This window comes from Sminthopsis crassicaudata, chromosome 2 (genome assembly GCF_048593235.1).
Source record: "Sminthopsis crassicaudata isolate SCR6 chromosome 2, ASM4859323v1, whole genome shotgun sequence".
NCBI lineage: Eukaryota > Metazoa > Chordata > Mammalia > Dasyuromorphia > Dasyuridae > Sminthopsis > Sminthopsis crassicaudata.
In genome coordinates, this window is record NC_133618.1 from 33,967,251 (window position 1) to 33,983,856 (window position 16,606).

Sequence of the window (16,606 nt, forward strand, 5' to 3'; positions counted from 1 at the left end):
TGCAGGAAGCCTCCTAAGAAGAAAGAAGACCCTGAAGGATAACTGGAAACATATGGGGGGGACCAGCAAGAAGACAGAAAGACAAGGGCGGAGGGCAAATATCCTGCCCCTGAGAATCCTGAGGGAGGAGCCAACGGAGGATTAAAGCAAAGGCAACAAAATGTCTCAAACTTTACCAACGATTTACACAAGGAAAAAAAATAAGATTACAAATAGAAAAGTGAGCGCCTACAAAAAGACTATAGAACATCAGGGGTTATCAACCGTTCTCCCAAATACTGAGTGGCAGGTGAGACCCTCAAGAAAGGATTTTGTACAAAAAGTAACAAGTACTTACAACTTACTAGAAGTAACAAGGGTCAGAGATTAAAACACTGGCTTAAAACTCTAAACAAATGGCCTTACTCAGGTTTTTTGGCATATAAAAAGAGAACAAAAGGTACAATTCTCCTGACTAGTCTAACCAGGATCAAATGGAAAAAAGGCAAAGAATCAAGTTTCCAGTGTTTCTAAGACAACAGAAAAGAAACCTTTTTCATTCTTATAAATCATTAGAGGCAAGATTAGAAAATTAGACTGAACATTTCTTCAGAAACCTCCTTTGTGAAAATTTGGTAAATTAGGTATAAAAGAATTAAACAGCCTAAAAGAAATTGAAGAAATCAAAAGAATCAAAAAACAAACAACCCACAGGAGTCAGAGGATTGAACTGTCTCAAACTCATTAGTAATTCATAATTCCAGTGATGGCTTTGAAAATATTTTTAAGACAAAAAAATTCCTGTGCATTTGGAAAGAAATATATGTATGATAAAGATTGATTTTAAATTAAAATCCTAATTCAAAAGAAAATTACTGTTTTATATTCCTAATGCATATGAATGCTAAAAACCAAACCAAAATACTAAAAACTTATTTTTTCTTTTCTCATTTTTTTCCCTTTATGATTTGACTTCTTGTGCAGCAAGATAATTATATAAATATGTGTGCCTATATCAGATTTAGCAAACCTTTTTTCTTTTTTCTTTTTTTAAAAATTACAGCTTTTTAATTTTCAAAACATTTTTACCATGCTTAACATATATTGGATTACTTGCTATCTAGGGAAGGGGGTGAAGGGAAAGGGGGGGAAATTGGAACACAAGATTTTGCAAGGGTTAATGCTGAAAAATTATCTATGCATATGTTTGGAATCCAAAATTTTAAAAGCTTTAATAAAAGAAAAAAGTTGATCACACAACTTTAGTCGCTGTGTACGTTTTCCTGGCTCAAGCAGATAAATTTAATTTATTTTCAATGATTAGAGGGCTGCATGGGTGACACCGGAGAGATATCAATTCTAGATCCACAGTCAGAAAGACTCATCTCTTCGAGTTCAAATCTGGCCTCAGACACTAGCTATGGGAACTTAACTTTGCCTCAATTTCCTCATCTGTAAAATGAGCTGGAGAAGGAAATGGCAATGCACTGCAGTTTCTTTGGAAGAAACTCCCTAATGGGGCTACAAAGAAGTGGACATGATTGAAAAGCTGAATCCAACAATCAGAAGCTCTTGAATACCAGGGAGAATAAGCATCAGCAACAACTGGGCAAAGTCTACACGAGGCCTCCCAAGGACTAAGTCAGTGGGTTCAGGCAGCTAATCCACATGCAGGAGCCGTCCCAAGACTCCTCTCAGCTGGGCCCATCACTCTGCCTCCCTCCCTCCAGACGGGCCTCTGAGTGGTTTAGCTCCTTGGGGGCATTTTGCCTTTTTTTTTTACTCCTGGAATTTAATAAATGCTTGTTGAGGTCTCTCATAGGTGCTGACTTGCATTAGTGGGAGATTCATCATCGCACAGCCCTCTTCATTAAATGGGGTTCAGGATCTATTCTTATCCATTTGAGTATTTGTATCCCCACTCAGTATAAATTCTATATGGCTCAACAGTGCCTCATTCAGTGCCTGGCACACAGTAAGAATTAATAAATGCTTACCAATTGATTGTTAGGCAGATGACTCCTTGCTTTCTATAACTAGCCTGAGTGTCACTCCTGGTCATGGGTCCAAAGTCACTGACACTTTGAACGGTCCATTCTTCAAGCATCTCACCCTCACTAGCTTCCTCCTCCAATCCATCCTCTTCTGAATCACCTCCAAATTAGCCCCCAAAATCAACAAACTAAAGATCCCAATTATACATCAAAAGAGAAATCTTAAAAACCAAAGGAAAGATCAGTACTGTTTAAAGTAGAAAAATCATTAAAGTAATAAAGCTGATTTTGGAGGGAAAAAAAAAAAACAACACAAAATGATAAAACAGATTTCTAAGAGAAGAAAAACATCCAGTCAGTATCAAAAATGAAAAAGGTGACTATACAACCAACCAACATAAAACATTAGGAGCTGTTTTGTCCAACTATATACTAATAAAACTGGTGAAAATTGCTCAGATTAAGAGAAAAGGAAATAGAATATTTAACCCTATCTATTAAAAATGACAATACTAGTTATATTGGTTTACTCATTCGGTGTTGTACCAATCAATCAAACTAGCAAACTAGAGTTAGAAAAAAAAAATCACAAAATTCATCTTAAAGAACAAAAAATATCAAGAGAATTGATGAGAAAAAAAAAAATGAGAAGGGAGCCCTGGTAGTACTGGATCTCATGTTATACTACAAAGCTATAGTCAAAATAAATTGAAACTGGACCAAAAAACAGAGTGGTTGATCAATGGAACAGATTAGATATCCAATATACAGAAGCAAATGAACTCTGTAACCTAGTGTTTGATAAACCCAAAAATCTCAGCAAATGGACCAAGAACTCACTATTTGATAAAAACTTCTGGAACAACTAGAAAAAGTAGTGTGGCAGAAATTAAACTGAGGCCAACATTTCATACCACATATGATAAATTCAAAATGGTTGCTGGATTTAGATATTAAGGGTGATATAAGCAAATTAATGGAACATAGAATAAATTATCCATCTGATCTATGGACAATGGAAAAGTTCATGACCAAACAAGAATAAAAAGGTTAATGTGAGATTAAATGGGTAATTTGGGTTACATAAAATTAATTTTTTTTTTCCACAAACAAAACCAATGCAACCAATGTTTGAAGGAAAGCAGGAAATGGGGGGGGGGGGGAATCTTTGCAACGTGTTTCTTAAGTAAAGATCTAGTTTCTTAATTTATATAATAGGGAACTGATTTAAATTTCAATAGGAACCATTCCTCAAATGATAAATGGTTAAGGGACATGAAAAGGCAGTTTTTTTGAAGAAGAAGAAATCAAAATTATCAATAGCCACATGAAAAAAATGCTCTAAATCTCTAATAATTAGAAAATGCAAATTAAAGTTATTATCCTATCAAACTGGCAAACATTACAGAAGAGGACAATGGCAAGGCTAGAGGGAGTGTAGGAAAAAAATGGACACCAGTGCCCTGCTGGTGTTGTGAACTAGTCCAACCATTATGGAAAACAATTTGAAACTATGGTGCACCCTGTCATACCACTATTAGGTTTATATACCAAAGAGATTTTTAAAAAGAAAAGGATCTATATGTTCAAAAATACTCAGAGCAGCTTTTGTGGTGGCAAAGAAGCAGGAAATTGAGAGGATACCAATAAATTGGGGAATGGCGTAATAAATTAGAAGTATATGATTGAGATGGAATACTATTGTGCTCTAAGAAATGATAAAGGGGGTCATTTTAAGATAAGTACAAGAAGACTTATGTAAACTTGATACAGAGTGAAGGGAGCAGAACAAGAAGAACAATTTACCCAATATCAGCAATATTGTAAAGATAATCAAATGGGAAAGACTTTATAACTTTGAGCAACACAACGATCCACCACGATTCCAAAGGATTCATGATAAAAAAAATGGTAGTCACTTTTACATAGAAAACTAATGAATTAAGAGTATAGATTGATGCATAATTTTCCCCTTTTCTTTTTGGAACATGTGCAAATATTTCATATGAATAACAGGTATTATATTTCTTGCTTTCTCAATGGGCATGGGAAGAGATGAAGAGAGAGAATTTGGATGGAAAATAAAATTTAAAAACAAAAAGGAAATTCCACTATGCTACCTAACTCTTCCTCAATTCATCATAGCCATTTGAAAGAGTTTGGCTCATGTACATAAAGGAAAAGAAAACTTCATGAAGAATATCTAATTGTCCAGATAATGGTATGTATGTAATTAGATAGTCAACCTATTCATTCTTCAGGATAAATATCTTGGATAAACATTGCAAACAGTGAATGAGTTGGGCCCAAACTCATTGAACTAGAAAAAGAAAGTCTTTAAGAAATTATAAAATTTCTTTAATCTTTTCCATGAATCAAAGGCCCATCTTTTTAGTATTACAAGTACCAGTATTTTTTTAAATGACTGGAGTCATGTAACAGTACAGTCGCTGAAGAATTAAATATGAGGACCACTCAAAAGGGCAATGGGAAGTTATGTAATGGACAGGAACACACTGCAACATATTACAAACAAAAAAACTAAGAAGGAGAATCTGAGTAAAGGATGTCATCAGAGGATGATCAAAAAAGATGGACTGGGATCCATGGGATATGAAGAGAAACTGAGACAGGTTTCCAGTACTTTGGCTGGGCCCCCTATGACAGACAAGAGTCATCCCAGAGGGGCAGGCGGGCAGTGATCTGCATTGACCAAGACGACACAGAGAAGACTGAACTTGGAGATCTAGCTGAGTATTTGAGTTAAATTCCACAAATAGAGTTTTCAGACAAACTTTTTTGTACATGTCACTTATATACTTACAAGATTGATTTTTTGAACCTAAATTTACGTTTATATGAATTCTAAGTTAATTCTATCTTATCAGATTCAGGCCAATGCTCTAGTCCCTTTAAGGATTCCACTCTGGGATGCAATGTTTTAGCTTAGTCTCTTAGCTTTATTACCATTTGAAAACTATCCAAGCATGACTTAGGAGACCGAAGTCCAAATCCTGTCTCAGATACTCAGGTAAAGATGAGAGATGATACAGCACTTTGCAAAACTTAAAAGTGCTATATAAATGCTAGCTAATATTACTAGTATTACTTACTAGCTGGGTCATCAGGGGCAAATCATTTAATCACTCAGTGCCTCAGTTTCCTCATCTGTAAAAGAGAGAACATAGGTTTGATCTCTTGGCAAGCCAAGCAATGAAGAAAAAGAAGGAAAGGTCCTATCAGAACATCTGACTCAAACACTCTTACTGATATGTCAGAAGAGTACCAGAAGCCCAAGGTTGGGTTTCCTTATCCAGACTGCCCTTCATTTTATATTCTTCTAAAATGTAATTCAATCAAACTAAAAACTCCTAGATACAGTTATTTGTATCCCAACACACTCTGCTGTTAGTTTGCTTAAACCACAAGGAAACTCTAATGTACTGAGCATATCTATAAACCTATCATTTGTGTTTGAAACAAAGAGGAAATGGTCTAAGTCAAAAAAGAAACAAAATGAACAAGAGATTCTCCCCTCTGGAACAGAACAACATACGTACGTACACACATGCGCACACACAAACACAACCAAAACAGATATTGCAGAGGCAATATAAGTTAAGAATACCTGGCTGCAAAAATCAGCCATCTGGAAAAAAATCTAAGACACATCCACCAACTTCTTCCATTACAATGTGCTCAAAGCAAGCCTGCCAACTCGGCCAAAAGCAGAGATGCCACATGCTAGTACACTTATTTTTACTAATGCTGTACTGTGTTTCTTTCTTGATATCAGTCTTGAATAAAAAGAATAAAATATACAATGTACCACAGCAATTTTCATTTTATTTACTGTGATCTCACTGATGTGGGAATATCTCTTTATTTCTCGAATCTGCAAGGTCCACTCATGAAGCATGGCTATTTCTTGTTACCACTATTGGGCAGCCTAATTTCTCTTCAATCATTTTTCTGTGTGTGATAATATCCTTAACCTTGTTTCTCCTGTGTAACTCTCCATTAGGAATCTGTTGTAGCCCACATATGCCCATGATGAACCTCTCCACTGCCTACAGGGTGATCCAAGAAAGACTTTAACCTCTGCAGAGTGGGGTTTTCTAGAACTTGAAGCAATTCAATATTAGTGGAAGAATACATGGCTGAAGAAGTTGGGGCTTATGAATGCAATGGAATATGATTGTAGCATAAGAAGTGATGAAAGGATGATTTCAGAAAAACCTGGAAAGGTCTAAATGAAAAGATTTAAAGTAAAGTGAGCAGAATTAGAAGACTAATGTACACAGCAATATTATAAAGATTTAGTAATTCTGATCAATAACAAAGATCCACCACAATTCTAAAGAATCATGATAAAAAATGCTTTTTCTAATATTTTATTTTTACAAATACATGTAAAAAAAAGTTTTCAATATTACTTTTTTTGTATGTGTTCTAAAATTTTCTCCCTCTCTTATCTCTTCCCTCCCCAATTTGATTAGGTTAAACATATACATCCTTTCAACAATTTAAACATGTCCATATCTGTCATATTGTGCAAGAAAAATCAGATCAAAAGGGGAAAAAAGACCAGGAGAAAGAAAAAACAAACAAAAAGGTGAAAATGCTATGCTTCGATCCATGTTCAGTCTCCATAATTCACTCTCTGGATGTGGATGGCATTTTCCATCCTAGTCTATTGGAACTGCTTGGAATCACCGCACTGTTGTGATCAACATCACAGCTGATCATACATATACTGTGTAAATGTTCTGGTGCTGCTCACTTCACTCAGCATCAGTTCATGTGAGTCTTTCCAAGCTTTTCTGAAATCAGCCTGCCCATCATTTCTTATAGAACGCTATTTCATTACTTCCACATAGCATAACTTATTCAGCTATTCCCAAACTGATAACACACATGAAAAATGTTAATCCATCTTCAGAGAGAACTGACAGACTCAAAGTGTAGACTGAAGACTTTTTTGGTTTACTTTTCTTGCCTTTTTTTTTTTTTTAATCTGAACATGATTAATGAAAAAATGTTTTGAATCAAAATTTTTAAAAAATAATAAAACAACAAGGACACCCTGGTGTACATGTAAATCATTGTCTTAGAAACTTTGTAAAGAATAGGAAAATAGAACACATAGAGAAGATGTTATTATTTTGGTCATCTTTTTCAGTAATTATGAAGTCTAAGATTTTTTCTTAAAATATTTGGTATCTTCTTCTCTTTTAAGTATCTTGAGAACAAACCCTTCAATGTCCTCAGAATTGTTGTCTTATCAAATCCAGGATCCTTTTGCTCCAACTGGCCAAGTCCAGTTAGCTATTCTTCCCATGTATATGTTTAGTGCCATTTCCATTTCCTCATGTCCTCTTCAAGGACTAGAGTATCAGAGTCTAAAGATGGCGGCTTCATTTAGATGGATGAAGAAAAATTGGCTATGGAAATCTTAATAAATCTTTCTGTATCACTACAGTACTTCAGATTTACTTAATGTGAATTTCAAACTGACAAGAAGAGAAAAACCATGAAACATTCAGAATCTTAGTTTCAGTAATGTCCAAAGTGCCTGTAGATCACGACTACCTAATAAAATCACAAAAGGGTTAACTTCTCTCTCGGTCTTTCTGACGCAGCTCTCTCCTGATCTCTTTCTACTCTTCTTGGCTGCCATCACCCAGCTCCCGTTCACTAGCGATGGGTGTCCCCCCTTCTTCCTTGCTCTCTCTTCTCTGTATATATCACATGGTGACAACATCCATTCCTACTGGCTCAGTTCCATCTGCGCAAATGATTTTCAGATCTCCCTTAATCTTTCTGCGGACCTCCAGCCTTCACTTGTGCACTGGACATCTCAGACTCATTATCCTTCCTTACTCCCTACTTTCTTATTTCCATTTTTAAATTAAATCTTATTTTTTCAGTTATCAAGCATTTTTCTCCCCCCAACCTCCCCATTCTACTGGAAGAAGAAAAAGAAAATAAATTGTAAAAAATGTAAAAAAAAATGCAGAATCAGGCAAATCCGATTCCATCTTGGCCATCTTCAAAAATGTATTTTCTTCACATTTTGTTCACTTTCTGGCAGGAAGCTTGCTCACTGCTGCCATCCTCTCACTGAGCCAAGCTCACAAGCTAAACAGCCCCTGCCCCCACCCCTTTCAATCAGCTGCCCTGGGCCAGGCCCTCCCATCTAAGACCCAGGGGACCACAGCGTCCTCCTGGCTAGCCTCCCCCCAATTCCTCAAGGGGACCCCTTGGACTCTTGACTTTTTGATCTGCAGAACGAGGGGGGGAGATAGAGACCCCCTGTCTAGAACAGCCCAGAGCTAAAGATTTGCTTCACCCCCCCCCCCCCCGGACCTGATCCCTAGGTGCCCAGCCCGATTCCCCCACCTTCCCGGCATTCCACAGAGAACCAGGGACCTGTCTGCCTCAGTTTCCTCAGCTGGCAAACAAGCTGGACAAGGGCCCGGCCAAGCCCTCCAGTGTCTCAGCCGAGAACCCTCCCAGGACGGCCTCGGCCCCTAACACACCATCCATCTTGTAACACAGGAACCTGGTTCAGGGGTTAGAGCCTCAAATCAGGAAGACTCGAGTTCAAAATCTGCCACAGACACTAGCCAAATCACTTAAATCCTTATACCTGTTTCCTCATCCATAAAATGGGACTCACAGTAACATTTACCTCACAGGGTCACTATAAGGATCAGGTTTCACAAAAATGTTAGCTACTCTGTCCCTTGACAAGCATTAATTAGGCATTTCCAGGAAACACTAAGTGCTTCGACCACAAACATGGACCTCCTAACATTCTGAGGGGGATGCTGCAAAGGGAACCGGGGAGAGAGGGGGCCCTCCAGATGAGTTCAGCCCCCCTGGCCCTGCCTCGGAGGGAGGACGAGATCCAGCTCTGGGGCAGGATGAAGCAGTCTGGGGGAGCGCAGCCCACCTGAGCCTGGAGCTGCCCCTGCCAGTCCCGGGCTTCTCCTCCAGTAGCCCCCTACTCCCCTTCCTCACCATTCTAGGCCCTGCCCTACCCAGCCTTCCAGGCCAGCAGCTTGAAGCCCCCCTCAGTTTCAGAAAAGCTGCCACAAGGTGACGCTCACAGACCCTGCCTCCAGCTGGGGAAACTGCAGCAAATACAAAGTTTGCTCAGACCAGGGCACGCTCGGGGCACATCTGACAAATGCTTCGAGTCCCCCAAGTCAGCCATCCAATGAGAGGAAAGAGGAGGGGCCAAATCCAGCCTCAGCCTGGAGGCGGGATCTCAAGCAAGTCACTTCACCTCTGCTGCCTCCATTTCCTCAACCATAAAATGGGAATAAACGATAATAGTACAGGATCCAATGAGATGAAACTTACTTAACACAGTGCCTGGCACATAGCAGGTGCTTCATAAATGCTCCTTCCATTCCTCTTTCCATTACTTTGCCTCGTAAGCTCTGCCTGGGCCGGTGGGCCTCCCCTCTGAATCCTGCCCCCAAATCTAGGATGACTGCCCATCCAGGGTCAGATTTCCTCTCCTCCTCCAGGTTCCCATCATGCCCCTCCACAACCAGTTCCTCCTTATTAAGGAGATGCAGATGCAGAACGGCATTTACCCTTGTTGGTCCCTCCCCTTTACGATGGATGAAATCATGATTAAGTCAAGACATTATTCGCTCTTCTGTCTAAAGGCGCTGTATAAATGCTTACCCCTTTCCTTTTACCTCCTCTGGCAGAGGGAGAGTTCTAGTTATTAAAATATCAGTGATAACTAACTCAATACGACAGCTTCTTTTACTACCTGACAGCAAGTCTGTGGAGGAAAGAGACACTGTAAGAAACGTTGTTGGGGAAAGGACACAGGAAGTCTGGGGATGCAATGATCTGGAAGCAGCACAGCATAGTAAGTCAAGTCACTGGCCATCTGCCACAGCGTGTGCAGAACGGGGTATGAGAAGGAACAAAAAACAAGCTTTTTGCCTACTTCCAAATTTTGTCTAATGTTGGCTTTGAGCTCAAGAAATGTGGAACTTTCTTTTTCCTTTTCTTTCTGTTCAGGGTCCCCTGCTCCTAGAGCTCCCCCCCCAAATTGGTTTGGTACTACACTACCATAATGCAGTTAAATCAAAGATTAAATGAGCTTTTGAGGGTTAGTTTGGGACTCGCATTGTCATCTATAACATTAATCCTAATGGTTAAATACATTGAGTTCTAAAGAACTACTTGAGATGAACTTCTGAATACAGACCATTTAGAAATGCCCGATTGGCAAAAATCACAAAAAAGAAAAAAAATAGAAAATGACATTGTTAGCTGGAGTGGTGATTTGTTGTGGCCATATTGGAAAACAATAGAATTACTTCCAAAAAAGTACTAACTCTAACCCACTGATGCCTCTACTGAGCTTATGCCCCCAAAAAATCAAAAAAGAGGAAAAAGATCCAATGTAAAAAGGTACATATAGCAGCTCTTTTTGGAGTGGGAAAGAACAGGAATCTAAGGGATTGCCCAATAATTGGGGAATAGCTAAGAAGTTATGGTATATGTCATCATTTATTATTATGCTACAAGAAATGGCAAAAAAGATGGGTTCAGAGAGTCGGAGAAAACCTGCGTGAGCTGATATAAAATGAAGTAGGCAGGTGAAAAAACAACTTACATAATAATGATGACAGAACAACGACCAGCCCCAATTCCAGAGCCTGCTACCCTTCTTCGGTTAGAGAGGAGAAAGATTCAAGAGGCATCATGACGGACAATTTTAGAAGAGGGTGTGGAGCTTGCTTCACTTGCCTATAGAGAGCTGATACGAGGCTTTTCTTTTTCTTTGTTTTCTTTTAACATTGGGATAAAGAGGTCGCGTGGAGAAAAAATAAATGATAGTGATTGAAAAATAAAAATAACTAGGGATGCTTGCACTTCAGAACAATTAAAATGAAAGCGAAAGCTTTCTATAGCACCACTGACCAAGAGAGGAAAGCCCTACAAAGTACGGCTGAGCCCTCCAGGAGTCGTCCCGGGGCACCCCAAGGCCAGGGCTGTGCTTCTTACCTAGCTGGTTCTTCATGCCCATGAGAACAGAATTCATATGGGCCTTGGATGCATAGAGTTTGCTCACAGCCTTCCTCGATCTGATCATCTCCTTGGCCAGAATCACACAGACATCCTTCTGGCCCTTTTTGGCCGCATCCTTCACGGACCGCTTTACTTTTTCTTCTTCCCTCTGGATATCTGAATTTTGAACAAAATAGAAACCCAAAAATCAGAGGCTGCCTGCAGAGGATACTGCTGATGCTGAAATTGATAATTTCTTATTGTAGTTTTTATTTTCAGAGTTACTATATAAATATACAGAAATATAAATGACATACAATTGAAAAAGTATAATCTTCATCTTTTCTAATCCTATTATGAGTCTTTGCCAATTTTCAGATCTGCCTCTGTATATCCTGCACCAATGGTTTTGATACCAATTCCAAAGAATATATAAACTATGAAAATCACAAAAATGCTCTAACTACTAGAACTCTGAATGGGAAGACAATGCAAGGTCAATAACAGGGAGTTTCTATGCTTGATAGAAATACTTTATATATTTCTCTATTTCTGTATATTCCTGGGCTATTCGAGATTCAAGAGACCTTAGCAATGATAGGTTTCTGAGCTTAGTCCAGATGAATCGCCATTATGACATAGCAGACAAGTCTTGGAAAGCTCTGAGGCTGGGGATTCTTCTAAGGCAGGAGGCCCCCCCATCATCCTGCCTACTACCCCTGGATGCTCTTGAGCTTAGATCAAATCCTTCTTACATCCAGAACCAAGGCCCAACACTCCCACTAGAGCCTGATCAAGGCACATCCTATCTGGCTTAATCTTGTAATTTTACAAATGAGGAAACTGAGTGAAGGGACTTGGCGAAGGTCACAGGACTCCTGAGGATAGGATCAGGTCAGTGTCTGGGAGAGCTTATGGGACAGTCTACATTTGTCTTAATTTCTAGTGGTTGTATAGCATAGGCCCTCAGCTGAAGTGGGTGCTATTCTTATCCAAAACACCCCTTTTACAGACAGGGAAACTGAGGCAACAAGGAGTCAAGTGACTTGCCCAGGGTCAGATGGACCAATAACTGTCCCTAAGGCAGGACTCCAGCACAGCTCTTCCTGACCTCAAGCACTGCACTCTCCCTACTGCACCACTTGCCCTCCTAGTCTCTGACCAAGCCCATGGAGCCAGGCTGGTCAAAAGCCTTAGAAGTCTCGAGTTCAGGGCCCGTCTGGGCATCTACAGTCTTGCCTGAGGCAGGCAGCATTTATAATGGGCCTTATTGAATCTGACTGCATGAAGGTCTGCTTTTTAAGAACAGTATAATCAAGACAAAAGAGAAATAATTGATCAGAAAAATTTCTGTGAAATATAATGAAAACTTTCTCAACAGTGAGGTGATTCAGGCCAGTTCCAAGAGACTTGTGATGGAGAGAGCCACCTGCACTCGGAGAGAACCATGGAGACTGAGTGTGGATCACAACATATTATTTTCTCCTCTTTTTGTTGTTTGCTTGCTTGGTTTTTTCCCTCTTAGATCTGATTTTTCTTGTATATGTGGAAATATATTTAGAAGAAGTGCACATGTTTAATCTCTATTAGATTACTTGCTGTTTAGGGGAGAAGGGAGGAAAAAAATATGGAACACAAGGTTCTGCAAGGGTGAATGCTGAAAACTACCTTTGCATGCATTTTGAAAAATAAAAAGCTATTATTAAAAAAAATAAAAAATAAATTACCCCAAGGTGATCACAAACGATCACATTTATGCTCAGGAAAAACCCCAAAACCTAACATCTAAAATTTACATGGATAATCGGTCAAAGGACAAAACCAATTTACAAAAGCAGATATATTAATGGATTAGATAACTGGAGTTATCTAATTAGAACTTGAGTTCTAATCAACCTGATTAGACATCAGAAATGAATTTTTTAAAACAACTTTAATGCAGTACACATCACAAAAACAACCACACCCATAGTGACCAAATCCTTGCATTACTGGGAATACACCAAATATTTCAAAGTCTTATAATGGAAAAAAAAATCCATTTGAAAATATATTAAAGATCAACATTTTGTCATTGGGGGAAAAAAAAATGAACAACATGAATGAGTCACAGCTGGTGAAGAACTGATATAACTATCAACAATAACAAATGAGGAACATCGAGGAATTTAGAAAGATATATGAAATAACAAGAAATAAAATATAAGAGAAAAACACTATGTAATGACTACAACTATAGAATAGATTAATATTATTGATATTAATATAAAATAGACAGTAATTTAAGAAAGACTAGGGGAGTGGAGGGATAGGCAAGTGAGGATAGCTTGTCTGGCTCCAGAAAACTCATCCCCAACAAAAAACAAAGCATGTGATGCACTGATGGTGAATTAGGAGCAGCTATTATTTTGATAGAAGAGGTGATCCTTTGGTCCACAGGAGATATTATACAGTATTCAATAACATACCAAATCTTTCTCTTGCCAAATACATGCACATACAAAGGAAGAAAACAAGGTGTCATCAAATTATTTTCTTTAGTTGTTTTGGAGGGATTTTGGAGGCATTCAGGTTTAAGTGACTTGGCCAGGGTCATACACAGCTAGACCAGATTTGCCTTCCAAGTTCAGGGCCGATGCTCTGTTCACTGAGCCACCTCATATTCTCTATCAATATCTATTTCTTAATGTAAAATGAGAGAATTAGATTAAAGAATCCTTACAGAAAGGAAAATGGCAAATGCTGAAGGTGATGTGGGAAAACTGGGACACTAATGCACCGATGGTGGAGTGGTGAGCTGATCCAACCATTCTGGAGAACAATTTGGATTATGTCTCCAAAAACATAAAACTGGGTATATATCCTTTGATCCAGCAATACCACTACTAGGTCTGTATCACAGAAATATAAAAAAAAAGGGGGGGGAGGGGGCAAGACCTATATGTACAAAAATATTCCTAATTTTCTTTTTATGTAGTAACAAAGAAGTGGAAATTGAAGGGATGCCCATCAATTGGGGAAAATGGGGAATGCCTGAATAGATTGTGGTTGGATTGTGATGGAAAGTTATTGTGCTCTCAGAAATGATAAATAGGATGTTTTTAGAATTATGTGGCAAGATCTATATAAACTCATGCAAAGTGAAATGAGCAGAATTGAGAACACTGTACATAGTAACAGCAATATTATATGATGATTAATTGTCAATGACTTAGCCATTCTCAGCAATATACAATGATCTAAGATAATTCTGAAGGACTTCTGATGAAAAATGCTGTCTGCTCCAGAGAAAGAACAAAGTGCAGACAGAAACTTTTTTTTTTAAGGGGAAGGAGGTGATTGGTCTGTGTTTTCTTTCACAACATGGCTATTATGGAAGCATGTTGTACATGCCTATATGTGTATAACCTAGATCAGATTTCTTGCTTTCCCAATAAGAGAAGAGGGGAAGAAGGGAGAAGGAAAATTTGGAACTCAAATTTTTAAAATGAATGTTAAAACATTTTTTAGATGTAACTAGAAAAAAATTTAATTCTATCCCTTACCAGTCATAAATCTTTGATTCTGTGATAGTTAGCCATCAGACTATTTCTGAGGTCCTGTCCCATTTTTAGAATAGGTGAGTCTACCAATTCTTGTCAATAACACAAAATCACAGTGGAGAAACAGGAATTAAAAGAGTTAAAGGAACAAAAGGAGAACTGAAACTCATTCTCTTCTAAGAGGTTTTGTAAAGGACTTCTGAAGTCCATCTAATATCTGTATGGAACAACAGACGATACCAGCTAAATGGGACATTCTGAAACATTCAGGAGCATGTAGTTTTCATTTTCTTACATCATTTCTAGCCTACTCCTTCTCCAGATGCTTCATGGGAACAGGGAGCTGTCTGTAAGAATGGCTCATCAAAAGGCTATTTCTCAGGATTTGAGCTATCTGGAAAAAGTGGTAACAAATCCCCCTGGAAATGACAATTCTATCTTATCTATTAGGCTAATAAGGCTCAGTTCTGCCTAGTCTAGACACTTTTTCCTCTGTACTAAAACAGCAGTAGGTTCTTACTGTCTGCAGAATCAAATATAAATTCCTGTTTACCTTTGATCTGTTCAAGCATATAAGAAATTCAACATTTAACATTCTATGCCACCCTGTGTTTGGCTATTTCTGGCCTTCCAGTTTCTTCTCATTTTGAGAGAAAGGGAGAATTTTATCCTAAACCCAACTTCCAATCCCCTTGGCAGGGGTGGTGGATGAGGTGGAGGCTTATAACAAATATGTAGAGCTAAGCAAAAAAAAAAAAAAAAAAAAAAAAAAAAAAATTCCACACTGGTCATGTCCCAAACTGTCTCATGTGCACCCCTTTTCTTTGGATGCGATTGTTCCATTGATTAGTTTTTTCAAAGATGTTATTCTTATGTTATTGCATAAACTGTTCCCCTGATTCTGTTCATTTTACTATTTCTCTTGACAGCCTGAGTTGTGCCATTTCTTACATTTTCTATTATATCCATGAGCCACCTTAGTGCCCATTTCAGTGGGCCCTTTGGCCAGAGACCTTGCGGTGGCAGAAAGGGTAAAAGGGCTCGCCAACTTCAGTGGGTTGGGGGGGGGGCAAGTTCCAAAATGCATTCTGAAATGGCTGCACCAGTGTATGATGTCATCAACAATGCATCTGCCCTTCTGACATTTGCCATCTTCCCTTTTTGTCATCTTTACCTGTCTGATGGGTGCAAAGTGGGATCTGAGTTGCTTTATTTTGCATTTTCCTAATTATTAGAGATTTGAAGAATGATCTTATTGCTGTTGACAGCTTGGATTCCTTTCTTTGAATGGCCTCTACAAATTCTTAGGTCATTTATCAATTTGGGGAATGGCTCTTGTCCTTATAAATTTGCATGTGTTCCTTAGTTAGCGAATAGGAGATATCTACCAGAGAAACTTGCAGTAAGAATTTCTTCCCCAATTACCTGTTTCCAGCTGGTTTTGTTTATATAAGAACTCATTAATTTTATGTAATCAAAACTTTCCATTTTATCTCTTGTTATCCTCTCCAGACCTTATTTGGAGAACTCTTATCCAGTTCATGGATCCAAAAAGTGGTCTCTTTTCTCCCTCCTCTGACTTATGCTATGACCTGTTAAAGTCATGTAACCATTTAAAGCTTGATAGATGGTGGGATGCACTGGTTTATAAAGAACTTCTACAGGCTGCCTTTGGATTTTCTTGAAAGTTTTTGGGTTTTTTTTAATTACTTGAATTCTTAGAATGCTTTAGGGCCTCTGTGCACTCTGAGCACTAAGCTTCTATCTGCTGTTTCTTTAGATTGCAAATCTGCTCCATAGAGGTGTTTCTGCTTTTTAACCATGAGAGCAGGTGTGAGGACTCCTGCTTTGTCATAGAATTTTGAAATCCAGCATTGCTAGGATACTTCCTTCCCAATTCTTTTTTACAATTTCCCTTGAGATAAATGACCTCTTGTTCCTCCATCTGTGGTTCATAATTATTTTTTAAACACTATAAAGTAATAATTTGATAATTTAGTTGATTTCAATATTGTGATTTTTATTATACTGATTTAGCCTATC

The 16,606-nt window shown here is 38.4% G+C and overlaps 1 protein-coding gene across 2 annotated transcripts in view; it reads right to left on the reverse strand.

Moving 5' to 3' along the window:
* The window catches only part of CHMP3 (charged multivesicular body protein 3), a 37,223-nt gene that overhangs the window by 6,018 nt on the left and 14,599 nt on the right, over positions 1-16,606 (reverse strand). For both annotated transcript variants that reach the window (XM_074285671.1, XM_074285672.1), the window contains one exon: positions 11,019-11,198. In XM_074285671.1, coding sequence (XP_074141772.1) covers positions 11,019-11,198 — 180 coding nt within the window. The remainder of the gene's footprint in view (positions 1-11,018; positions 11,199-16,606) is intronic.